The sequence below is a fragment of the Orycteropus afer genome, unplaced genomic scaffold (assembly GCF_000298275.1).
Source record: "Orycteropus afer afer isolate SDZICR_OR568_19922 unplaced genomic scaffold, OryAfe1.0 scaffold00285, whole genome shotgun sequence".
NCBI classification, from domain to species: domain Eukaryota; kingdom Metazoa; phylum Chordata; class Mammalia; order Tubulidentata; family Orycteropodidae; genus Orycteropus; species Orycteropus afer.
The window spans coordinates 906646-933957 of record NW_006921872.1 but is presented as its reverse complement, the minus strand read 5'-3'; the positions used below and the strand labels follow the sequence as shown (position 1 = coordinate 933957).

Below are 27312 nucleotides of genomic sequence, written 5' to 3'. Positions count from 1 at the left end.
TTTTTTTTTTTTGCCAAGGTTTAGCTGTTCATTTACAACATTAGTGTGTACGCATTTGTTCAGGCCCATGGTGGCAAATGTTGTTTCTTTTCCTTCATCAGGCTGGGGCACAGTGGATGTCAGGGACTTTGTGCTAAGCCTGATACAGCGTGCTCCCAAGGGCCCCGAGCTCCCTCAGCCTTCCTGAAATCATCCTAACACAGAGGCCTCAGCTACTTTGAGAGAAACCAGAATTTGTTTTTTGAAATCAATTGGGATCTAAAGCCTAAAATAAATATTCATACTTTACATAGAACTGAGCACTTGGTTGCTATTTATTTTAAAGGCAGGGTTGTTAAACTTTCCCCCAGGGCATGGGGAGGGTGGGGAGAGAGTGGGGATTAGTATGTGTGGATTTTTAGGGAAAGAAGAGTTAAAAATCACTATGCCATTTTTGGTTGATGCTGCTGGGGAAAAGTCAAAACTACTGGATATCACTGTTGGGAGAGGAAACACCTGTTTTATAAACTTACACAGCCTTCACTTCAAAGATAGCACACTCTGACCACGAGGGGTTTTTAAGTAGCCAGTTTTAATTACTCAGTATTAATCCTAGGTGCATGTGTTAAGATTTTGGTTTTCATCGAGCTGCTTATACTAATAGTGATAAATGTGGATGTGTGTGAGACACGAGTGACCTGTTCTGCTTTCCTCATTGGATGAAATGTGGACATTTCTCTCCTTTCATTGTGCTTTGGTTGGAGTGCAAGCAAACGCACCTGGAGCTTGCCCTGGGCTGCTGTTCTCTTTTGGCAGGGCCGAGGGATCTTCCTGCTAGGCAGTTCCTGCAGTTTTGCTTCCCAATTCTCAGTCATGTGTTGCTTCAATCAATATTGAGATCCAAGCAGCCTTCATCAACCAAGGACTTCAGAACTTTTGAGGGTGATTGTGTTTTACAGGGTTGGGAGAGGCCATAGGAAGGCAGAAATCTGTTAGTAGGAAAAACCTCTAAAATGTAAAATCACAGATTTCAGTAGGAAAATAGTGAAGCCTGACTCCAGATCCCTGTGCACTAGTGTCAACTCCTACTTCACATCATAGCTCAGAAGAACCAAAGGGTTGATTACAGACAGGGGTGCAATGGATGGATTATAGGATGCTTACGTCCTTAGCCCCTCTTTCCTTTCTGATCTCAGGGTTTTCATTCGCTCTTCAGACTCTGAACATTTACTATTTCCCAGCAGTCCCCGCTGGCCTCCAAAGTTTGTCTGATAAGAAGTAGGAATATATGAAACGATATTATAGTTCATCTGGGACATTGTTGAGCCTGGTCCTGTAAGCTTTATGTCCGGTTTTCATGAGATCAGGGCTGCTCATTTGCATTCCTGAATCTAGTGATGCCAGTCAGATTTAAGGAACAAAGGAGCCCTCTGACAAAAGGCTCTTAAGTCATCTGACTGCAGACTCTCATAGAAGGATTTTGAAAGCAGCTTTTTACTCCTCATGTTTCTTAAATGATGCATCCAGAAAACCTGCAGATCTTCTGGAGCCAAAGTCTCTTCCGATGCTCTCTGATACCACCCCTCTTCCCCCACCCTGGTTTACAGCTAGCTGCTTGGTCTTTCTTGGAGCCCAAATATTAAGCTTGCCTTTCCCTTACTTCTGAAGCATTTTTCCCAGGTCTGGCCAGGCACCTTGGTGTTATGGGAGGTGCTGCTCAGCCCTGTCCCATTAGGTACTCTTGGCCTCTGTTGCATGTTGACTCAGGGAGCCAGAGAGCCAGGTGGAGACTGTACCTCTCAGCCCTTTGGGGTTTACTATTGAGGGCCAGGTTTGCCTCTGATGAGAGTACAGTCAGTTCCAGAAAAGACAGAAGTGTGTTAGTGTGCAAACAGGTAGACAGTCTGATAGCCCAGCTTGACTTATAAAACCCAGATGTTGGTTCAAGAGCTGTGTCCCTGAGAACACATCCTGTGGGGGAAATAAAAACTTGAGTGTGTAATTTTTTTCTTTTTGGGAGTGGAGGTCTCGGGCTTAGGCCAGAACCTTGTGAGGACAGTTGTGCTTATTATTTGGTGTGACATGAACTCAAGATCCTGCATTTTTCATAGACTACCTTTGATTCTAGTTGAGGCCTCACTGGATCTCTTCAGTTCTGTGTATTCTGAGGCTGGGTAGAGACAAGTACCATCATGATTCCCTTGTTGTTTCTCTCAAAGTCCTCCTTTTCCCCCTTCCTATTTCATATCATTCCAGAGTTCTTTTCTATTAGCCACTTTTTTGTAGTTCCTTCGTTTCCCTTCCCTGGTAATTATTTACTTCTTGCTGGTTTCCTTTTGTAGGTTTCCTTTTGTTTGGGACATACACAGTCAGAGATTGAAGGGGGAAATGTGCAATTCTCCATTGAAAATTCTCTCTCCACCCCTCCCATCCTGATAAAAACAAGGTTTACATTTACAACTAAAAAGATTCAGATGCAATTTTCAACTATTCTGAAACCAGCAAGGACACACCTGACTATAATACTTTTCTTAGTTGAAATTGTAGATGTTTTTCTTTAGTTTAACTTATGAGAAAGGATTATCTGATGCATTTTGTGTTGACTTCCCTTTTAGTGCTTTATTTTGTTTTTTTTTTTCTGCCCATCTGTCTACTAATAAAATGTGAAATAAAATATACCTGTATTGCTACTTCCCCGTGGGATGACCCTCTTTTTTCTTGTGTTTAAAAACTAAAGGTGGTCTCTGAGTAGCTCTGCTATTACCTTGCAGGTTACATCACCAGCTTGGCTAAAAAATTAAAACCAGAACTTGCTGACCTGCCTTTTATAACATTCTGCCTGATGCTCTTACCTCCCTGGAAAACAACCATCACCAATCTTTACTAGTTTCTAAAGGACAGCTAGTCATTTTTTTAAACTTACCTATAAAATAAGGCACAGTTGCCAGTCTGAACAGGTGCCCTACTGCACTCCTTAGACAAGCACTTTGTTTTCCTTGTAATCTGTTTTCCAAACTTCCTGCTGGTAGTAGCAGAGACCAGGCAGGAAACACATTGTTTAATGAAAATCCTTAACAGACAACACCTACAGCAGTAGGTACCCACCCCATCAATGAAAAGACCACTGCATCTGACTTTCGAGGCCAAGCAGAAAAGGTAAGCCTGTGACCCTGGCTGGTTCTGGACTTGACCAATACTGGGTCTGAAGCAGCACTCCTTTTTATTCACTTAGTGGTGAGGTGCTTATTTAGGACTGAAGTGAGAGGCCCTAACACCTTGGGTAACATGGCCAGGCCTGGAGCTGCTCGTGAGTAGGGAGACACCGTCCTGCTGGACATACAGGACAGTTCAGCCTCTGACTCCTCTCCACTGGTGGCCTGGGAGCTGAGCAAGTCAGAAGCCTGGCCTCCAGCTGAGAAAGGAGCTCTGGTGGCACGCTGCCCAAGGTACTTGACTGCTAACCAGAAGGTTGGTGGTTCAAACCTACCAGCTATCCAGTGGAAAGAAGCCAAGACAATCTACTTCTGTAAAGATTTACTACCTCAGAAACCCAGTTTGGGGGTGGGGGGATGCTATGAGTTAGAGTCAACTCGATGGCTTTGGTTTTGGTAGTGGGTGGTTGGGTGGGACTTTCTGGAGCAGACATTTTAACTCAAGACACACCTACCTACTTCATGCCACACCTATTGGTTGACTCCCACAGCACTTGACTACCAATCAAGATTGTGTGGTTGATGAAGATAAACAGGTTTACCAGGCAGGCACTGAGCCTGTTCATACTTAATCTCTCTTGGGGCTAGAACCCCACTCTCAATTCTTGGCTTTGCTTCAGAATTTAAAGTCAGTTGAGGTTTAGGAAGAAATTACCTCGTCATGGTGTTTGATTACCCTTTCCTAAGTCTGAGAAGGAGTAGCGAGAGCAAAATTAACTGATAAACACTGCCTACGAAGTTTAACTATCTTTTCAGCCCTATCATTTTACCTTTTCACTCCCTGGATACTGATTGGGGCCAAGGCAAGAGTGGGTCCAGCAAAAAAGGGAATACTAGGATGAGCCTGGATGAGCCTTTACAGCCTGTTGTCAGAAGACTCTGTGAGCTCTACTTCAGCCCTGTGATGAGTATGTGGAACCACAGTGAAGACCACTTCTGCCTTGGGCTATCCTTCAGTCACCACACACAGACATGCATGCTCTCAGAACTTTATTAGGTGGAGTTTGGGCAAAAGAGAAAAGCCCTGAAATAGTCGCCCACCTGGTTCAAGACAACTGGCAGAGAGGAGCCTTTGTGTGGAGAAGTGCTCTCACTGAAGTGAAAGCATATCTGATTTTTGTTTTTCTAAGAGGGGAGCTGACTGGCTAAGCATCTGGGGATAAGACTGGACCAGAAGCAGGAGCCCCAGTTCTATATGAAGACAAACAGGTGCCCAGCTTTACTTGGGGCAGGGGGATTATTTCTGCTATTCCCAGATCAAGACTTGCAGGAAGGGGAACATGACATAAGGGCCAGTTTCTCAAAAAAAAAAAAAAAGACACGGGCAAAAAAAAAAAAATAATGTTTACCAGGGAGCAAGATAAGTGGGGATTCTTCATTGGTACCTGACCCCAACACCCTAATTGCCTTGGAACCAGCCCTTCCAAAGACTGTCCCAAGAAGCCGGATGGGCAGAGGGGAGGGGGCTGGCTTTGCTACAGCAAGAAAGGGCTTGAGGAGGGACAGCAGGCCTAGCTAATGACAGCCTGTGCTCCCACTCCCCCAAGACATCTATCACATTTACAAATACATACATAAATACATACAACAGTGAGTCTGGGAGGCAGCACCCCACAGAGGCTCGGCTGACATAGTTAACGTCTCAGAAATTGTAGGAAATGGTGCTGGGCTCCGAAATACGGGCTCTGAGTGTTCTCTTTTGCCTGGGGTAAGCCTCACTCAGCCCACCCTCTTCAAGGTTTAGTTTGTCCAGTATGGAGAGTTGCCGTAAGGGGGTTTTGAGCCTTGAGACTTGGGCTGCAGGGAACTGGGCTGGCTGCGCTGACTGGAACCACTCTGAGGAAAGGAGAGGGGTGTCAAGGCTAGAGTGGAGCCCCCAGCCCATGGCAGGGTGGCTGCCTCTAGCAGAGGGCTCACCTGGGCGTCCTGTGGAAGGTGGTGGTGCAGCAGCTGAGAGTGTGGCTGCTGGTGGGCAGGCAGGATGTGCAAGAATGGTGGGGGCGCATAGCCAGGGGCCGCACCAGGGGCCAGAGTCCCCGTGGAGCCTAAGGCCGAGGGCAGGCTGAACGGTGGAGGGGTTCCTGTATGAAATCCCTGCTTGTCAAAAGCCTGCAGGGCAAAGACGACCATGTCAGATCCAGGTTGGGCTAACTCTCCCACCAACCTGCCTGTCCATCTGTGCCCTCCCTCACCTGAGTCTTGTAGACAGAACCAGTCATATCAGGTAGGCCAGTGGTACTTGAAGACACTGATACTCCTGGAAGAAAAAGCAGCTGTTTCCCATAGCAGTTGGCCCCAGCTCTACCTTCCCATACCTCCAGCAGCACTCTGGAGTATGAGACAACTACTCAGGGCTTCGGTCCTGGAAAGGAGGGGCAGACGCTACCTTTGCCAGGCCCAGAACCTGTAGACTTGTTCTGTGCCTGGGATGATCCATTATAGCCACCTTTGGTGTAGTCTCCAGCTGCTGTCCCCTGGGTCAGGTCATCATAACCTAGCATGGCAGGGAATAAGAGACGTGTGAGCCTGGCAAACTCATCCTCCCCCACAGCTCTCTCTGATGGCAGCCCCCCCTCACCTGTGCTATAGCTGTGCTGGCCATAACCACTCGCCTGCTGGAAAGGTGCGGTGGGGGTGCTGAGGTTCACACCATGCTGCTTGGCTGAGGCTGGAGGGACCTGGCGGGCACACAGGTGAGACATAAGTGTAGCAACAAGGGAGTATAGATGCCCCCTGCCTTAGCCATCGGCAGCAGCTGGGAAACTCATCACCACAGGGGAACCCATGTATTCATTGCTGTAACATGAAAACCAAACCCACTGCTGTTGAACTGATTCTAACTCATAGCGACCCCCACTAGGTTTTTGAGGTGGTAAATCTTTACAGAAGTAGATTGCCCAGTCTTGCTTCTGCAGGGTGGCTGGTGGGTTTGAACCACGAACCTTCTGGTTAGCAGTCAGATGCATTAGGCACTGTGCTACCAGATCTCCTCACTGTAACATAAGGTGGAGCCAAACCAGATTGAAGTAACAGCGCCTCATCCCAGCCTTTCCTGAAGACCGTGGAAAGATTCAGTGGGAAAGTGATCCTCCCTCCCTGCTTCACTCCCATGAGCTGGAATACAGGTCCTAGGTTTCAACTTTCTAGCAATCCCAAGGACAGGGAGCCACAATTCCACACTAATACTCACAAACATGGTGGGCCCATACTGGAAGGCACTGGGCATGCCTGTGTAGTAGGGGAGACCAGTGTAGCTGTAGCCAGGTGGCAATGCAGGATTCAGAAAGGGCTGCTGGGCTGTGTGGTGGCTCTGAGGTTGGCTTTGCTGTGGCTGAGCCAGTGTGGTGGGGGGTGCAGGGGATGCAGAGTCACCTCGGCCAAACTTCGTGACATCACCTACGAAAGGAGGAGCACTGGCTGTGGTCAATGTCTACTATCCATCCAGGCAAAAATGGAAGTTAGGAGTGGCCACCCACTCCTCACCCACTGAACAGACAAACCTGGATATGGATTATTCGCTAGGCTACCATCTCGGCTGGCAAGGGCTGTGGGCGTAGCAAAAGGAATTCCGTAGTAATCCTAGGAGAGACCAGGGCCTCAATCAGCAGAATGGCCTAGCCTACCCCTGAAAGAACAGACCGCAGGCAGCCCTAGCTCAAGGCACACACTCAGGCAATGGATGCCACCTGAAAACTCAGGCGATGGACACCAGGGCAGGTGAGGCTGTGGGGACTCGTGCACCCCCAGAGGGCAGCACTCACAGAATACAGAGTGAGCACTGCCCGTTGGAGTTGGGCAGTGTGGCAGTCCTGCTTGACTAACCCTAACCAACTTAGCCAGGCAGAGCCACTGGAGGCCCAATCTCACACTGATTTCACACCACAGATGGATGGCCATGAACACCACAGGCCTAACCAACTTTACTGGCTTTTCCTGTGTGAAAGATTCTGAAGACCAGCTAATGGACTGAACAGTATAAACCTAAAAAGGAGTCAACTGAAGAGGAGGTACCTAAAGGGTTTAAAAATGGACAGGGTAACTCATGGGGGTGAAATGTCTGGTAGGCACAGGTACAAGCTGGACCCAAGGAGAGGCCCCTGAACTGGCCGAGAGGCCTTACCACCCACTCTGCCCTGGCCCAGTGGAAAGTATGGGAGACACAACACAGTGCAGAGACAGAGAGAGCTCTGTGGAGAAAGGGAGGTCTGTCCTGCTGTAAGTCACCACCCAGGGACTTGGCAGCCCTGGACGTCAGCATCTTGGTCCTGAGTAAAAGGAATGCCTTCCTTCTGCCTAGGCCAGCAGTGCTGGGTCACAGCCAGATGAGCAGCCCCAGTGGGAATGGCAGTCATGCTCCTGTTGGCCGTACCTGCAGGTAACTTCCAGGACCCCCTAGCATCTGCTCAAGCCAGAGGCCCAGGAGGAAACAGGACTGAGAAAGCACAGAGCCATTAAGAACACAACTGTGGGTGAGAGCAAAGAAATTTCAGAATGGGGAGCCTCTTGGTGGAGAATGAGATCCAAGGGAAGGAACTAGCAGGAAAGGACCAGAGGTTAATAAATGACCCAAAGGGAAAACAAAAGGAAGCCACCTCAGAAGGTGGGCTCAAGAGATTTCTTCTAAGGACCAAAATAATGAAAGAAAGGTGAATGCTGTGAATAAATGTGGATGAATGCCAGGCCTGGGCCCCACATGCACGCTCACTCAGGACACCCCTTGGCATGCCATCTGGAATGCTGCGAGGCTACTGGACCAGATGGTGTGGAGGTTTCTTCCTGAGCATGTGGGGCCAGGGCCACTTCCATTTCTCATAGAGCCCTATGGCCCAGGCACCACTGAGACCCTACGATGTGGACTGCCCCAGAGATCTGCCATCATATGTTCAAAACCTTTCTGGGCCCTCCTGAGATGGGGGCTGCAGCTAGGGGGTCCAGCTGTGTGATGTGTTGCTGCTGTGGACATGGTAGACAAGTCACCCCACCACTAGCCTCTGACTCAAGAAATACTTCTAGAAGATGGAGAAGTTCCTGTGAGATAAGAGCTTCAGCAGTTATGTCTAGGAGGGGTCCAGGCCAAGACCAGGAAATGCCTGTAAGCTCTTTGTGGCCAGGCAGAGGTAAGACAGGTAATGCCTCCCTGGGGAGAGAGCTTCTTTCTCTGGGAACAGGACCACATCCAGTGGAGGAGACACTGGTGTCCAAATTCCTCTTCACCACCAGGTAGTCTCTGACAGGTGCCCTGAGCTGCATGAAGTTATTAGAGTGAGGGAAACACTGGACCAAGGCAGGAGTGGCAATCCAGGAAGGATACAGTCCTGTTCCCATGTCCTCCCTCTACTGCAGTCCTGTGTATGCGGCCATCCCCAGAGCACACAAAATCCAGAGGCAGCCCAGCCTCAGAATAAGTCTGCAACAACTGGGGAGTGCTCTGGACCAGCAAACAATGGGAGACCAGACCTAAGATGGTCTGCTTGCAGGGTGCTCACCCAGCCTGGGGTGGAAAAATGATGCTGCTATCATAAGAAAACTCATGGCCACCTCAGAGATCAAAGACACTGAACGGCACATCAAGGAAGAGAAAGACAAAAAAACTTCCGAGGCCTGGTAAGCAACCCCCATGTCTTACATCATACTGCTTTTCCTTTTTTTAAAAAAAGAAAAAAGTGGGAAAGGAGCAATGGGCCCACATTTAGTATGGGGAGCTGGATACTAGGCCCACAGTCCAGTGGCCTTCAAGCTCCCCATGGATGACCAAAGGGCACTCATATGCCCATTGCTATGGTTGCCCAGGCAACTCACCAAATGGAAGCAGCTAAATGGTGGTGCTGAGGGGCACTCAGACTGTGCATCCTGAGGGCCAGGCAGGGTAGGAATCAAGGCCAGAAGAAGAGGCACACGGCAAAGAGGCTGAGTGCCCCCGTCCCACCATCCCACACCCCACTCACCATCGGCAGCCGGGACTGCAGCATCTGGAGCTCATCATAGCCATAAATCTGCACAGGGACCAGACAGGGTAGGTTAGTGACCACATCCCACACTCTGGGATACCCAGGCCCATTTAGGGGGCCATCGCAGGCTAGGGGCATAGGACACACTGAGGAAAGGGGCCTGGCAGTTGCTGTAGGAACTGTGTCCATTCTGTCTTAGTGGAGACCAGACGGGAGAGGCATACCAAGGAACACAGTGGCAGAGAGAAGGGGGCTCTGGGAAAGAGCAGCAGCCCAAGGTGGGCACCCCCAGCCCAACCCAAGGCTCCCCTCACCAGGTCCTGCCAGGTGCCAGCCCCTGAGGCCAGGGGGGCTGGGGCCAGCCAGGAGCTCCACCGTGCGCTCACCGGGTAGGCAGGTAGTAGTCCTCCTGGGCCCATGAGGTACTGGTTGTGCAGCAGTGGAGGCACCCCTTGGGGCAGGTTGGGGGGCACTTTGCCTGCAAAGGCAAAAATCCAATAAAGTGAAGGGGCCTTTATCCAGACAGAAGCAGCACTCCCCCATACCCAAGGTCATGCTGCACTAAGCAAACCTGAATAGGAGGGACAATGTGCCTCCTCAAAATAGGAGAAGGGAGGCCGGCCAGGGGAAGGAGGCTGTGGCCAAGGTGGGTTTTAGCAGTTTCTACCAAAGCAATCTGTTCCGCCCAGGTCTGCAGGTTTACAGTCACACAAAGCAGCCAGGACCAGGCCAAGATGCTGCTGCTCCCTGGCCTCTCCTGGTCACCATGTCATCTCAACTCAAGGGTAAGACAAGGACAGAAAAGACTAAGGAGTGAGGAGTACGAACACTGCCAGGAAGCCTGCTTAAGCCACCACCCAGAAGATTCAGACTCCACCATCTCCTTATGAGGGCTGGAAGGAACAGCCTCAAGAGGTCAAAAGACACAACAGCACAACCCGGCAGTGAAACTGCTCTGATGCGTGTGACCACCCCTCACCCGGGGAGCCACGTCTGCACATTCTTAGGAAGCCACGTGCACATATTTAAGGAAAGGTGGGGGAAGGGAGCAGGAAAGGCCTCCAGAGCACACACCTGAGGTCACCAAGGGTGCGGCCCTGGTACTGCTGCTGGGTGCGCTCACGGTGGTCCCACCTAGGCACAGGCTGTTCACTGTGTTGGTGGGGAGGCTGACCCCTGAGGATGTGGCACTCGAGGCGGAGGTTGCTGCCGTTGAGAAGGTGGACGAGGACTGGAGGGAAGGGGTGCTTTCTGCACTGGCATGCTGGCAAGACAAAAGCCAGGACACATGGATCTGGGGGTGAAGGCGAAAAAGGAGGGTGCTGGGAGAGCCTGGCTTGGTGTTTGTGCCAACAGTCTCCAGGTTAGGCTGGCAAACAATGCAACCACTCAGAACACCGAGCTGACGCTACTTAGTGTTAACTGTGGCCCCTTACCCCACAGCTAGACGCAGCCATCAGGATAAAAGTGAGCACCATACTAAATTGAGCCCTCTAACTAAAACCCTGCTAAGAGTCCTTCAAGCCTCACACACTGTCATATCTGAAACAAGGCACAGAAAGCCATGTAAACCTTAGGTCATAACCGAAACACTGACAGTTATGAGGTGTGTACATGCAGTGAAAACCCACCTCACAGAAAATCAAACAGTCCCAGGAGGTTGACTGCAGGGCCACAGGCAATCCAGCACAAGTTAGAGCCTTCTAGGGTCTTCTTCCTTTGGGCTGCCCAGTTACTGTAGTTTGGAAGCCCAGGAGGCCAAGAGAGACCTTTGCTCCCAGAACTTGGTGACAGTCCGCAGGCACCACAGCCTCACCAAGGTCTACCAAGAAGAACATGGCCTGCTACCGTGACTGCCTGACAAGCTCTAATTGTGCTGAAAGGGCAGACACAGCAGAGCCCCACACGAGCCTCAGAAGGTCCAGGGATCCCAGGCAGCAGCTTGACTCCATCTAGTGACAAGGCACCAGGAAGGGGTTCAAGGGTTCAAGGGTGGGTGGAAGAGATACATTTGGTCAGGCTAAGTGAGACCCAAAGAGACTGGAAAAGGCTTCACAACACTGAGACCTGCTTCCAAACCAGGCTCTGTGTGAAGCATGAAAACTCCTGAGGAGAGGGAGGAGAAAAGCAGGAAGGCCCCTGGTGAAAGCAGACCATGTGCCCTGCGTCCACAGACACAAAAAGCCACCTGTCAGCATTGACGGTAGGGCCCAAACACCCAAAAGAATCGATTCAGCAAGGTGAAGAGTCTCCTGGGATTGCCAGGGCCTGCCTCGACACAGACCGACAGAGCAGAGGGGAGCCAGCACCAGAAGCAGAGTGAGGGGCCTGTTCCTCTGCCCCAGCACCTGGTCACAGTCCTCTAGGAGGAGCTGGACCCAAGACCCGCGACCACACACACCAGAACCTTGAATTTAAAAAAAAAACAAACCGAACTGTCATCAAGTCAATTCTGACTTATAGTGGCCCCCTTTGGGTTTCTGAGGCAATAAATCTTTATGGAAGTAGATTGCTCAGTCTTCCTTCTCTGGAGTGGCTGGCGGGTTTGAACTGCCAGCCTTCCAGTTTGCAGTAAAAATGCCTTAGACACTATGCTACCAGAGCTCCTAGAATCTTGAATAAATGGAAAATGGTCCAGGATCACACAAGCCTCAACTCTTTTAACCATAAAAGAAAAAAAGAACATTCTGCAGTCAGGGGAGTGGGGGAATCTGTTGAAGACATGCTTGCTACAGAACTATTTCTTATGGTTATAAAAGGAACTTGGAGTCATCCTGCAGCAACTCTCTCCCATCTACAGCTGCCACTGAAGGGCCTCCTATCTCTCCCCTCACCTCCAAGAAACAACAAACTGCTAGCTTAACAGGGCTCTACTCCATTTATATGGCCTCATTCAGGCTACCCAATAGGGCCTATGAAGCCAACTCCTCAGGATGGGCCCAAAGAAATACAGCTGCCCCACACATTCCACAGGACATTGAAAGGCAGAACATTCCTTTAGAACCAAGAGATGGGAAAGACCTTTGCAACCATGGCAACCTATGACAAATTAACAACTATGTTACCCATAACAAATTATGGGCAATCCTGCAAAGAATGGGAACTCCAGAATGCTTAACTGTACCCATGTGGAACCTATACACAGACCAAGAAGCAGTCATTCAAACAGAACAAGGGGATACCACATGGTTTAAAATCAGGAAAGGTGTGCGTCAGGGTTGTATCCTTTCACCAGACTTATTCAATCTGTATGCTGAGCAAATAATCCAAGAAACTGGACAATATAAAGAAAAATACAGCACAAGGATTGGAAAAAGGTTCATTAACAACCTGGGATATGCAGATGACACAACCCTGCTTGCCAAAAGGGAAGAGGACTTGAAACACTCACTGATGAAGATCAAAGACTCTACTTTCAGTATGCATTACACTTCAACATAAAGAAAACAAAAATCCTCACAACTAGATTTATAAACAACATCATAATACATGGAGAAAAGAATGAAGTTATCAAGGATTTAATTTTTCTTGAATCCACAATCAATGCCCATATAAGCAGCAGTCAAGAAATCAAACGTCAGAGGGAACCAGTGCCTGGAGAAGGGTGTGATGTTAGGTAAAGCAGAGAGTCAGTCAAAAATGGGAAGACCCTCAACGAGATGGGCTGACACAGCGGCTGCAATGATGGGCTCAAGCATGGAGGATGACGCAGGACCAGGAAGGGTTTTGTTCCGTTGCACATGGAGTTGCTATGAGTTGACACAGACTCAACAGTGCCTAACAATAACAATATGAAATAAAAGACTGATATATTTGACTTTAGAAAAAAAGAATATTTTAAAAATGACAAACCTAGGAAAAATGTCTGTACCTATAATCACAAAGGATTACTTAACTTAGTCTCCCTGACAGAGTTCCTAGAAAGAGACCAAGGACCTGACATAAAAATGGACAAAGAATATAAACAGCCCACAGAGAAAGAAATTCAATGGCTCTCAAATACATAAAGATGGTGTCCAACCTCTTTCAGTTAAAAACTGTACTCAGGGGTGGAGGAGAGACTGCTCTCCAGATAGTAGACATTGATTATTTCTGGTTATGGGAAATATAATCAAATGTAGGTGAAATGTGCACAGTCTAACCAAGGTAAATGCTGTTACTAAGATGTATACAAAAGGAAAAAAAAAGGCATTTTTGGTAAATGCTACAACATACACAACTATGCAATAACAATTAAGAAAACAGGAATGTAGCTATGTATGTATGTATGCATACAAGTATATAGGTATGTATACATGTGTGTGTGTGTGTATATGGGGGCAAATACAGATGTATATGCAAGTGTATATATACATAACTATATATATTCATATATATAATAAAGCACATAGGGGCACAAACATGGATACTTCTTAGACCAAATCAAGTATCTCATGGGATTGCTTTATGGGGTCTAAAGGCTAGGTCTGTATTTTTTGGGACACCTCAGTCAGTTGGTATAATACAGTATGTACAGTTTATGTTCTGTATTCTAGTTCAGTGAGTAGTGTCTCAGGTCTTAAAAATTTGTGAGTGGCCATCTAAGATATAATTATTGGTCTCTACACATCTAGAGTCAAGAGACAGAAGGAAATCAAAGACTCAGAGAAGAAACTAGTCCACAGGACTAATAGTCTATATGAACCACGACTTCATCTATCCTGAAACCAGAAGAACTAGATGGTGGTGCCCAGCTGACCATTCTGAGTAGAAGCAATAGATGGATCAGAATGGGAGCAGAAGGTGGACCAGAACTCAAATTCTTTACGAAGTTCAGACTTACTGGACTGGTTGAGATTAGAGGACTCCCTGAGACTATCACCCTGAGATATTCTTTAAATCTCAAACAGAAACTATTCCCTGGGGTCATCTTTTAGCTAAACAACAGACTGGCTCACAAAATAATCACTATCATCTGTGAGTACTGTGTCCTTTAAAAAAAGTCATCTATATGAGACTAATGGGCAACATTTATGCAAAAGTTAAACATTTACCAAAAGATGGGGGGGGGGGGCAGGGAAACAAGATGACTGGAAATGGACAACCAGAATGGAAATGAGAAAGCTGACACACTGTGAAAAATGTAACCAATGTCACTGAACAAACTGTGCAGAAATTGTTAAATGGGAACCTAATTTGCTGTATAAACTTTCACTGAAAACAAAAATACATAGACAGTTTAAAAATAAATAAATAAATAGATAGATAAAACCCTATACCAAGGAGGTAATTTTCATTCTATCAGATTAGAAAATACAAATATTTGACACCATCTTGAGGAGACTGTGGGAAAATAAAACACGTCATTCATAGTTGGTGGGAAGTACACAGGCTAAAATCACTATGTGGGACAATTTGTCAATCTCTATAAAATTGACAAGTGCCTCACAATGCTACATCCAGAATTTACCCTTCAGAAGTATCTCCTATCTGCACACATGAAACAGCATGTGTATAAGGGCTTAATGTAACATTGTCTGAAGTATCAAGAACAGAAATGGCCCTAAAAGTCCATCAATGGAGAACTGATTAAATAATTTAACACAGCAAAGCTGTGGAAAAAGAACAAGGAACTGTTTCTCCAGGGAAACATCTCCAGGACACAAAGCAAAGTGGGAAAAGAAAGAGTCGAAGGACATTATTCATGAAACATTTCTGTTTATGTAAAAAAGAGGTAAAAAAGAAAGAAAAAAGCAGGAGACAGAGGAAAAATGAGTATATCCACGTATTTTCTTTTATATTGGTTGTAAAAAATTCACCTTTAGAAGATCAAGAAAACAGGTGAGGGCAGAACCAAGCACATGAAACAAAGGAAAACTTTTCAGTATGTTTTCATGTCTTTTATTATTTATTCTTGGGATATATTAGCAATGTGGCAATTCTGTCATACTGAGAAACTGAAGAGTGTAGCCAACCCACACATGCAAGGGTGCTGGGCTCCACATACCAGTGTTCTACAGTGCTCATAGAGAGGACAGCTTACTGTTCCACTAGCCAAACTGAGGCCACGGGCAGGCACTTATTCCAAGGGCAGAGGCATCCACAGTGGGCTCTACTTTGAAGAAAGCTGTCTATGAGTTTTATGACAAAGGATTACATACAAGATTTCACTTGGAAAAAACAGTTTGAAAGCCATAATATCAGCTAGCTCCTAATGAGAGGCTATGACTGCCCTTTCCTATCACCTCAGTCTACAAATGACACAATCCCGCCAGAGAAAACAAACTTCTCCAATTTCCTACCTCCCCTACTCATCTCCACCCAGATCCCCTCTTCCTGTTTGAGGACTGTGATAGTTGGAGCTGTGTGTCAACTTGGCTGCACCACAATTCTGTGTGGTTTGAGCTGTCGTGGTGTGGTTGTTCCCATGATGGGATAAGATGACTATGTTCTGAGTGGCCAATCTGTTGAAAGGGAGTTTCCCTAGGGGTGTGACCTGCTTCCAGTATATCCAAGGACATCCTGGGAAGAGAGACATTCTTCTGTGGATCGGATTCTGTTGTGCTGCCTGAAACTGTGAGTGAACAGTCCACCATTCAGCCTGGAGATCTTGGATTCGTCATTCGTTGGAGTCAGCTGCTGGTGTACTGCCTGCCAGCCTTGAGCTTCTCAGCCCCTGCAGTTGCAAGAGCCAGGAAAAGCCTCCAGCTTGACGTTTGATCCAGGAACTTTGGACTTGCCAGCTTCTGTAAGCGTGCGAGCCATTTTCCTAAGATAAATTTCTCTCTCTCTCTATATATATATAAGCTTTATTGTTTTCTGTTTCTCTGGAGAACCCCGTCTAACACAAGGACCCATCCTCATCAATCTTGCCTGAAGCCTCCACTCCCTCTTAGGAGCGTGGACATTTGCTTTTTCCAGGTGCCTTCATTTCCACCTACTCTTATGCTCAAGTTTCTCCTGGCTTTCAGTTAAACACCCTCACCTACCCTGCCTCTTCTCCACTTACCTACCATTCATTCCTCAACACACCACAAAATGGCCTGACTGCAATACTTAAAACCACACTCCCCACCTCACCACTCAATAAGCCACTCTAGTAAGCCATAACCTAAAGTTATTCTTGGGCACATCAGGACACTGCCCAGCTGGCACACGCACTTTGAATCTCTCTCAGCTTGGTTTCCTTGACAGCACACTCTCTGGTCCCGTGCCTCTCCACCCTTCAGACTCCCTTCTTCAGTGTCGGCCTTCCCAAAATCTCTGCCTCTGAGCTAGGACAGAAGGTGTGAGAGGGCATGAAGAAAAGAACAAACAGAACTATTACAGGGTATAACCAGGAAAGTCTCCACAATCATTAACAGATCAGAAGGCAATTACATTATCTGGGCTAGGAGCCAGGGCTCTCAGTCTGAGAGATGTGCATATGCCCACAGTAAAGGAAGGGGATTTCCATCATAAGCTCGCTTTTCCCTACAATAGCCTTCACAAAGTAACAGAGAATTCTCTCAAGACTCTTATCAGATACTGTGCTCTTGACTAAATTTGATTCTTAGTGGAGCCCAAGCTAAACTTAGTAATGAACCTACTTAGCCCTAAAATGTCTCAATATCACAAGGCCCATAAAATAAAATCTCAAGTTTATCCCTTGCTAGGTAGAAAAGTCTCATATAATGAACAGAGAGTTCAGCAAATTCTTGGGAAAAAGTTCACAACAGGACAGCCCTGCCAATGACAAAACAGATCTGGAGAAGTGATTCCTCCAGGGAGGCCCCTATTCAGGAAGCAAAATGCTCTCCATGCTGCCTAGGAAATCAATAACTCAAACCATGTAACTACATTAAGACATTTCTGCCAAGCCACTCTAGAGCATGTCAGATACTGAAAGTCAACCTGCTCTTGACTAAGCTCTAAGCTTGCTGGAGCAGACTGGTGGATCAGGGGGCCCAGAGGACACTTACTGTGTGTGATGTGCTCGAGGAGAGTGCTGCGTGCGCAGAGGAGAGGCTGCTCTGATGGCTGGAGAGTGAACTAGAAGACAAAACAGAGTACCACGTGTCTACCTGAACAAGTTCCTCTACAAAGCCAGGTGAGCTGAATCCAAGCTTGGCCCCATTCCCAGCAAGTGCCAGCTTCAAATCCACCATTTCTCATCCCCTCAAACTCAAGTGATGGGGTCCTGGTGGTTAGAAATAACCTAAAAAGTCACACATCATGAGAATCTGGTGTATCTTGACCAGGGAAACCTCCAGAACCAATTTTAGTCAACTGTAACCATTTGTTCTTTAGGCTGTTAAAAGTAAAAACAGAATTGTACTAAGAATACTACCAGTCTTAGGATACCCCATTACATCTGTGAGTGAGGGAAACTGGTTCCTATGTTCAACCTCATGTGTCAGAGTCAGAGCCTGAATTTCACCAAACTCAGAATTTAAATTGAATACTGCTCGCTGAAGGGGGAAGGGAGAGACTCAGAAGACATAAGGACAAAACAAAATCCATTTTCCTACATTCTGTTCTAATAACTCAACCTGTGAAGCCAGACAAACGCAAGCCAGAGCACCTGCTAAGGAATCCCGCATCACTCTCACACTACATCACAGTGACATGGACCCAGACATGGGAGGAGATGCTAGGCCCAGGGCACCTTCACAAGGGCCCAAGAAGAAAAGCAGAAACTCCTTGGCCCCCTCTCATTCCAAGAGGACCCAGTGTTGTGTTAGCAGATGTGTTACAAGCAGGCAAGGTTTTCACATCTGGCATTTTTGAGATACCTCCCAGCCAAAACCCAAGCAAAAGACCAGTACATCATGCCAGGAGCAACAAATGTCTTTTTTTCATAGGAGCAAGCTTCTACAGGGACTTCAGCACTTCACCCCAGCATGCCTCTCACACTGGGCCCATACAGTCTCCATACCTGCTAAGCTGAGAGAGGGGACTGCTGGACAAGTCACCAGGCTGGGACAAGGAGGGCAAAGTGGCAGTGTGCTGGGATGCAGAGGGTAGAAGTGTAGTGCAGGAGGTGGTGCTGGGCAGGGAGGCCACAGATGGAAGGGCGGAGGGAGGGTCTGTTGTCTTTGGAGCTGGAGCAGATGAAGTAGCTGCAAGAAACAGATATGATTAGCTCCAGAGCCAATCTCAAGTATCTGAAGTATGCTCAACATCCCATGACATGTTGGGCTTAGCTAAAACAGGGAAAGTTGATATTCCCCAGAGTAAAACCCAAGCATGTATGAGAAAGACCCTGTTTGTTAGAAGGACTACCACAAGGACCCTCAATGGTCAGAGACATGCAGGACTAAGGCAAAGAATGGAAAATGATGCCTTTATAATGATAACTGGCAATGATGTCTTATAATGGGGACATCCTTGTACCATCTAAAGGAGCCTGTCCTTTAGTAGTACCCAGAAAGGGGAAGAGGCTCTGAGACGAGTATGTATGAGTATATGGTGGGCAAATTTTTCTTAAAAGGCCCAAGAAAAGTACAATGAAAAACTGATGAACAAGACTAGCCAAAGGTTAGGTCTTTGCATCTATCAAATCAGTATGAAATCAGGCTGACATTGCCTACGGTCACAGTCAATTTAAGGCAGGTAGGGGTTGAGAGTCCAGAGTATGTACACTGGGCAGATATACACATGCCTAAAGTCTACAAAAAGACCATATGTCATCTGGCCAGCATCTACTTCCAAATGCACAGAGTGAAAATTTCCTTGGGATGTGCTTTGAAGAATAACCATAGAGCACACATACAAGCTTAGATCTTCAGAAAGCCCATGGTACAATTACTCCTAGCTGTGGAAAAGACTCAGTTTTAGGGCTGTCCACATATATAGCTCAGATATGTGCTTGGAAATATAACATCATTGTCTTTTCCAAGTAGGAAAGAAGACCAACCGTTACGCGTCAAACTAGGAAACACTATGCTCTAACAGCTACCTGTCTGAAGGATGGGGAGTGTAAAACAAACACAGTCATGGGATCAACACACAACTAAATCAATTCTTACAGCGGTCTTTACACTCATGAGGCCTTCTTTTCACTGAGAATCTATTCCAGATATAAAACCTGTTGTTAGAGAACCCAGATGAGAACACTACAGATGTCCCTGACCCAAAACTCAGACTCCACAAGTTACCTCCCTGGGCCTTGTATCACACTGATAACAGGTTCACAGCAAGCCTCTCAGAGAAGACATGGAGAGAAAATGGGGTGGAGAAGAGAGTCTGGAAAATTAAAAAATCTATCCTATATGTATACTATGTTTTCTAGGTAGTTCATATCTCATTATCTCATTTGAAATGTCCAAAGAATCTAGGGCACCTGTATGTGCTTGACCCCAGTCAGCCAGTTCCCATGTCTGGATGAAAGAAATTTGCCACCAACTGCTGCTGGAGTGACAAGTTTCTCTGTCATCCAACAGTCTCATAGCTACCAACCAAGGTCTCTCCAAACAACCCTGACAGACCTCAAAATATCAATACCAAAAGTGGACACCTGTCTGTCTTACTGAATGATGGGAAAAAAAAATCAATTTAAACAGTCACAGATGAGCTAGCCAAACACAAAGAAACAACTAACAGATTTGCCTGCACGGTCTCCAATGATCACTGAATTGAGCTGCTACAGAATGGGGTAGGGTTGGGGGTACTTATCCTGTTTTCTCCCAAAAGCCCATGGTAAACATTTTCACTCTTCCTAGCAAGAGCCCCTACGATACTGAAAGCACATCTCTCCTGAATTAGCATATCAATTTTTCCTTTAAAAGTCCTACATATTATTGGTGTTAGAGCTCTTTCACCATCTTAGAATCTGTGCCTCTGAGCCAAATGTCTTTTAAATCCATACTACACACATTTAGGGTGCAGCTAGACCAGGGCCCAAGAGTTCAAGACTATCACCTCCCTCTCACTTGGCTGTGACATTCCTCATAACTCCTGTCACTTGGGAATCTCTAGCTGACCTTCTTAACTCTGCCAGGGAAACAAGAGTTTGTTTCTCTTAACCAACAAACCTAACTTGTCTCTGTTCCAATGATGGATCAGAAGCAGTTATCAGAAAAAAATGTAAAACAACTATTTTTGCAAGATTAGGCACTGACGAGTTGGTGTTTTTTGCATCACGTTAACTATGCTTTTCTTTCTTTGGTTTCCACAAGCCATGACAAGAATAGTTAGCTTATATACTTACCGTCTAGAGTGTGTTGACTTCGGACAGCACCATGTCCATTCTATAAGAAACAGAAAAGAAAGTAAGTAAACACCACATGATACTCTAAGTAACTTTCCACTGGGATTTAACAACAAAGTAACAATGGCTGTTGTATGTCTTTAATAAAAGCAATACAACAAACTTAATAAATCCCAAGGAGCTGACATTCTGTAAAACCAGATTTGAGTACTCAAAGAAGAAAATAGGGACATAAAGAAGACCTAAATCAAGGGGAAAAAAAAGAAGACCCACACATCAGAAAGTAATGGAACAGTACTAACACAATTTTTTAAACATCAAACTGTTCAAAGAACTTAGAAAGTTCTATTATTTTTATCAGACACTTTCCTGTCTCATGCCAAATACTGTCTCCTGAGTACCACTCATACCAAGAAAGGAAATGTTTCCAATACTAAAACAATGGTAACTTCCACACGAGAAAGAATTGTATTTTACCATTACTAGTAAAATGGTTCTCAGAGGAAACGAGATGTTACTTTAAAACATGGCTTCTCGGAACTACGAGGGTAAACAGCAGGTCAGGACAGTATGGAAAAGCCCAAAAGAGTTAAAGCTGAAAAAGAGCTGGTTTGAATGAACATCAGGCATTTCTTACAAGGAAGAGAAGGCAACCTCCCTCAAAGCCGTCCTCCACACTTGGATCAAACAGGGAAGACACCGCAGAGTTGATCAATGGCAGGGCCCACAAGGCTCAGACACAGTCCCAAGATGACAAAAGGAGCATGCTACAAAATGAAAAAGCTAAAACAGATTTTGTTCTTCCAAGTGTCAAAATACTAAAGAAAAAAACACATAGTGGTTGCCTGTGCATGAACCCAAACCCAGTACAATTTCTGCTCATAAAATGTTATACTTATTTATAATACACCTTATTCTAAAAACAATTGGAGATTATTTACAAGAAATATAGACAGTAAAATAAAACCACTAGGGAAAAAAAACATAATCTAAAAGAAAAGATTAAGATCAACAAACAATCCAATTTAAAAATGGGCAGAAGACATAACCAGGCACATCACCAAAGAAAATATTCAGCAGCCAACAAATACATGAAGAAAGCTCACAATCATTAGCCATTAGAGAGATGCAAATCAAAACAACAATGAGATATCATATCACCCCAGCACTAAGAGCAACTTCAATAAGATAGAAAACAACAAATGCTGGTGAGGGTATGGAGAGATTAGAACTCTCATAAACTGCTGGTATGACTATAAAATGGTACAACCACTGTGGAAAATAGTATGATGCTTCCTTAGAAAGTTAGAAATATTTGATCCAGCAATTCCATTAATAGGTATATTTTCATAGAGAAATGAGAGCCACGACATGAATAGATATTTGCACACCTATGTTCATCACAGCACTATTCACAAGAGCAAAGAGATGGAAACAACATAAGTGCCCATCAATGGGTGAATGCATAAGCAAACTATGGTACGTATACACAATAGAATACTATGAGCATTAAAGAATAATGAAGAATCCATGAAACACCTTATAATGTTGATGAACCTGGAGGACATCATACTGAGTGAAATAAGTCAATCACAAAAGCACAAATATTACATGAAATGATTATTATAAAAAATCAAGGAAAAGTTGACACACAGAAAGAAATATTCTTTGATGGTTACAAGGATGAGAGAGGAGTAAAAGGACAAAATCACTAACTATACAATGTTGTTAGGCGCTGTCGAGTTGGTTCTGATTCATGAACAACAGTAAAAACAACAACAGTTGGTTCTGACCCTATGAACAACAGTAAAAAACTCTGCCTAATCTGGCGCCATAGTCACAATCCTTTCTCAGCTTGAACACATCACTGCAGCCACTGTATCAGTCTGCCTCGTTGAGGGTCTTCCCCTTTTTTGCTGAGCTTCTACTTTTCCCAGCATGATATACTTCTCCAGAGACTGATCCTTTATGACAACACGACCAAAGTCTAGCCATCCTTGCTTCTAACGAACACTCTGGCTGTACTTCCTCCAAGACACATTTGTTCGTTCTTCAAACAGTGTGTGTTGTTGTTGTTATGTGCCGTCGAGTCGGACCCGACTCATAGTGACCCCTCCTTGAGTTTCCGAGGCAGTATCACTACGGAAGTAGATTGCCCCATCTTCCTTCCGAGGAGTGGCTGGTGGGTTTGAACCTCCAGCCTTCTGGTTAGCAGTCAAGTGCCTTAGCCACTATGCTAACAAACAGTGCATAGTACCTTCAATATTCTTTGCCAACATCAAAATTCAAATGCATTGATTCTTCTGCAGTCCTTGTTCACTGTTCAGCTTTCACATGCACATGAAGCTATTAAAAATATGACGACTTGGGTCAGGTACACCTTAGTCTTCAAAGTGATATCTTTGCTCTTAAACATTTTTGCCCAGATTTGCCAGTACAACAAATCATTTGATTTCTTGACTGTTGCTTCCATGGGCGTTGATTGTGGAACTAAGTAAAATGACATCCTCGACAACTTCAATCTTTCCTCCATTTATCAAGACGTTGCTTACTGATCCAGTTGTGAAGATTTTTATTTTCTTTATGTTGAGGTGTAATCCATACGGAATCTTTGATCTTCATCAGTAAGTGCTTCAATTCTTCTTCTTTTTCAGGAAGCAAGGTTGTGTCATCTGCATATCGCAGATTGTTAATGAGTCATCCTCCAATCTTGATGGTGGGTTCTTCTTCATGTAACCAACTTCTGTAATTATTTGCTCGGCATACAGATTGAATAAAATGATGAAAGGATACAATCCTGACACATACCTTTTCTGATTTTAATCCACGCAGTATTCCCTAGTTCTGCTTGAATGACTACCTCTTGGTCTATATAAAGGTTTCTCATGAGTACAATTGAATTCCCATTCATCACAGTTTTATCCATAATTTGTTACAATCCACACAACTGAATGTCTTTGCATAGTCAATCAAACACAAGTAAACATCTTTCTGGTATTCTTTGCTTTCAGCCAAGATCCATCTGACATCTGCAATGATACCCCTTGTTCTATGTCTTCTTCTGAATCTGGCTTGCATTTCTGGTAGTTCCCTGTCAATGTACTGCTGCAATCTTTTTTGAATTATCTTTAGCAAAATTTTGCTTGCATGTGATATTAATGATACGATTCAATAATTTTCACATTCTGTTGGATCAACTTTCTTTGGAATGGGCACAAATATAGATCTCTTCCAGTTGGTTGGCCAGGTAGCTGTCTTCCAAATTTCTTGGCATAAAAGAGTAAAAGATGTAAAACTGTATCCATTTGTTGAAACATCTCAAGGGTTATTTCATCAATTCCTAGAGCCTTGTTTTTTTTGCCAATTCCATCAATGCAGCTTAGACTTTTTCCTTTAATACCATTGATTTACCCTAATTTCCATCCCTTTGACAGCTTGGACTCTGCCCTGTGCCACTCTGAGCTGATTATATGAATACAAGCTGACTGACCAACATCAAGAATGAAAGAGGAGACACCACCACCAAAAAGCCTACAGATAATAGAAAGACAATAAAGAAATATAAAAACTTTATACCACTAAATTTAATAATTAAAAAAAATAGACATATTCTTTGATATATACAAATTATTTACCAAAAGATAAAACGCTTGAATAGCCCTATACATCAATTAAAGGAATTTTAATTACAGACTTTCCCACAAAGTAACAAAACAATCTGATAGAGACTGGTAAAAACCTCCTAGATCATGGCCCTTGGTCACCCTTCAGGCCTAGAACTGAATTCACTCCTGTGGCTTCCAACCAAACAACAGACAGGCCTACCCAGGTAAACAATTACACCAGGCAAGTACATACTCCTTAGAACAATCAACCATAGGAGATCAGAAGAATAGCATTTACACAGGGAGATAACTTAGAGGGCAGGAAGGCACAAGGAAGAAGGACATGGGAAAAAGGTAACCACGAGGAAGTAGGAAGAGAGCTGTTACATTATGGGGATTGCAATCAATGTCATGAAACAAAATGTATGGGAACTGTTCAATGGAAAATGAATTTGCTCTGTAAAGTTCTACCCCAAAACACAATTTGAAAAAAAAAAAAAAAACCTTCCCACAAGAAAACTCCTGGCCCAGATGGCTTCACTACCAAACATTTAAGGCAGAAAGAAGAACATTCCTATATAGACTCTCAGAAAATAGATGAAGTGAGGCTGAAGGTGATCATTGCCATTGAGTCACATCCGACTCACAGCGACCCCTCCTTGGGTTTCCGAGGCAGTACCACTATGGAAGTAGATTGCCCCTTCTTCTTTCCGAGGAGTGGCTGGTGGGTTTGAACTGCCAGCCTGGTTAGCAGTCAAATACCTTAGGCACTACGCCACCAGAGCTCCCATTGAAGGTGATGAAAGAGGCTAAATCCTTATATTCCACAGTGGCAAGTCAATTGATAATACCTAAAATGAAGTTGGGCAATCAGACAGCAGCAATATATTCAGTATGTTATTGCACAACATGGAAGGAAACAAAAAGAAAATTGGTCCAAGGGGAAAAAAAATGTTTATATGTTACCACCTAGGGCTGGCTGGGGATGGAGAATGATCTGTGGGGAAGGAGATGGCTACTTCACATATCCTTACTGAATTACCTATCTTCTTAACTTTTATAACTGTGCCTATATAATTTAAAAGTTAAAGGAAAAAGAAGATGCAGCTGTGGAAAGGATGCTAAGCTGCATGCCAAAACTAAGGCAGTGATACAAGGCCAGGGATGGGAAAGGAGGGAGAAATATTGTGGAATATCCAGGGAGGATAAATGCTAACGATGTGGTCCCCATTATCTGGTAATCAATGAAAGGAAAAAAAAAAAAAAATCTAACAATCAATTTAACTTTGTCTGAAGTATATATCAAAGAAGAATTATGTAGTAAGCAATTAAAAATATATAGGTACAAAGCTCAGTAATATTTAAATTTCCTGCAAGGCAAAGATACTCAAATATTATTAAAGAGTGATAAAAAGTTTTCTTAAAGACTGAATAATAAAATGAAGATAATGAAGTCACTGAACTGACTAACAGAAATGTGAGTACATTTTCTTATTCATCCTTTCTTTAATCCCTATTATTTTTTTTGGTTTTAGACATTTCTAAGATAAAATTTACACACGTTGAAATACACAAATCAATGAGTATTAGCAAATGCCCACATTAGAGAAACCCAAATCCCTATCACATTACCATTAGCCTAGAAAACTCCTTCAATATATACACTGATTTTAATCTCATAAGAAAATGTGGACATATGCATCAAGAGTAGATGGATATACCCAAATTGTTCATAGTGGTCTGAGAGGGAGGCTATAGTTTTATCTGTAATATTTTAATTTCCTACAAGGCAAAGATGTTCAAGTATTATTAATATGAGTTATTTTTTTCTTCTTGAAAGAGTGGACAAGAAAATTAAGACGACAAAAACAGTTAAGTCGGCATAGCAGAAATCTGGGTACTTTTTTTTTCTTTTCTAAGTTTTTTACTAGGATTTCAGGAGGTATTTGTCAGAGTCAGAATAATAAAAAAGGCCAAACCATAGCCTTGACCAGCTGTCTCCCAGTATCACAGGAAACAATAAAAGCAGAAGGCCTTGTCTGAGAATGAGCTCCTGGTAGGAAAGAAGAGAAGCATGGAGAGAAAGGCTGCTGCCTGATAATAACCATCATACATGCAGCCAGCAAGTGTCTAGAAGGGTGCCTGCGATTCCCAGGGTGGGATTTAAAAAATACAGTAAGATACCTGGTTTTTTAATTATAACCCAGTATCACTGACAAAATTTGGGTAGAGAATAACATAATTCAGTAATAGTAACTCAATATAGCTAATGGTGATGCAGAACCAGGTGCAGTTAGGGAAAAGGAGTCCATGAGAGAGGTGTGCCAGAGCTGTACAGACTCAGAGCCCTACTGCTTATACTGCATAACCAGGACCCAAGTGCTAACATTATTACTTAACAGGGTCAAACTGCTCATACTGCATTGCCAGGGCCCACCTGCTAATACCATTATTTAACAGGGCTCAGCTGCTAACCACTATATAACAGGGCCAAACTGTTTATACTGCTTCTAGTCTTTTCTTCCCAAAGTGTGTGTGGGTCCATTCACTCACATGCATGAGTGCTGGACGGCAGGTTTCAAATGAGATGTCTACTGTTTATGAGGAAACTCAGTGGACTACCAGGATTCTACTGGAAAACCCAACTTCTACAGGGAACAAAAGGCTTAATTTCCCAGTACACATGAGTTACAAAACAGGATTTTCTAAGAAAGGAAACTTGAAATGCCACTTACCGTGATGACCCCCAAAGCTGACTCTGATGCACTCACAGAGCTTTGGTATGTGATCCTGTTACGTACAGAACTCTGGTCATAGGAGGAAGATGTTGTGACGGGACTAGCGGAGCTCAGCGAGGAGCTGGGCAGACTGGAGGAAGTAACGACAGAAGTTGTATAGGTGGAGTCCTGTACTGCACTGGTCATTGGTAAAGAGGTATTCAATGGGTCACTAAAAACGGTAAAAGGTATTAGACATCTCAGTAAATTTGTTCCAGATTACATAGCTTCATGAAACAGAACTACTTCATCACTTTATTGTCATATTCTAAATTAAATAAGCATTGTCTACGATTACAAACTTGAACTACTGTGTTCCTTAGTTATATTAAAAGGTTCAAGTAACGTTTCAAAATAATGTTTTCCCTAAAAAACTTAGGCCAACTAATCTGAATTGCAGGCAGGAACATAAAGAATCCTTAAGGATACATAACTAAAAATGCACAAACTGCAGAAGATGAACTAGACAAATGGGACCTCCTAAAAATTAAATATTTATGTTCATCAAGACTTCTCCACAGGAAAAGCAGTATGGCGATTCCTTCAAAAGTTGGAAATACAAATACCATTTGACCCAGCCATCCCATTACTAGGTATATACCCTAAAGAAGTGAGAGCCAT

General features: G+C 44.5%; 1 protein-coding gene and 1 non-coding gene across 2 annotated transcripts in view; both read right to left on the bottom strand.

Annotated features, from left to right (window-relative positions):
* Nucleotides 1-4931: 4931 nt before the first annotated feature.
* The window catches only part of UBAP2 (ubiquitin associated protein 2), a 155555-nt gene continuing 133174 nt past the window's right edge, over nucleotides 4932-27312 (bottom strand). The window contains exons 15-28 of the mRNA XM_007950673.2: nucleotides 26650-26863; nucleotides 20310-20349; nucleotides 18036-18219; nucleotides 17080-17149; nucleotides 10214-10403; nucleotides 9526-9617; nucleotides 9137-9184; nucleotides 6692-6770; nucleotides 6382-6587; nucleotides 5770-5869; nucleotides 5578-5685; nucleotides 5384-5448; nucleotides 5109-5300; nucleotides 4932-5027 (exon numbers count right to left, since the gene is read on the bottom strand). Coding sequence (XP_007948864.1) covers nucleotides 4932-5027; nucleotides 5109-5300; nucleotides 5384-5448; nucleotides 5578-5685; nucleotides 5770-5869; nucleotides 6382-6587; nucleotides 6692-6770; nucleotides 9137-9184; nucleotides 9526-9617; nucleotides 10214-10403; nucleotides 17080-17149; nucleotides 18036-18219; nucleotides 20310-20349; nucleotides 26650-26863 — 1684 coding nt within the window. The remainder of the gene's footprint in view (nucleotides 5028-5108; nucleotides 5301-5383; nucleotides 5449-5577; nucleotides 5686-5769; nucleotides 5870-6381; nucleotides 6588-6691; nucleotides 6771-9136; nucleotides 9185-9525; nucleotides 9618-10213; nucleotides 10404-17079; nucleotides 17150-18035; nucleotides 18220-20309; nucleotides 20350-26649; nucleotides 26864-27312) is intronic.
* On the bottom strand, nucleotides 18917-18998 carry LOC122151008. Its single transcript, XR_006163938.1, has one exon. It is a non-coding gene; the product is annotated as a small nucleolar RNA SNORD121A (small nucleolar RNA).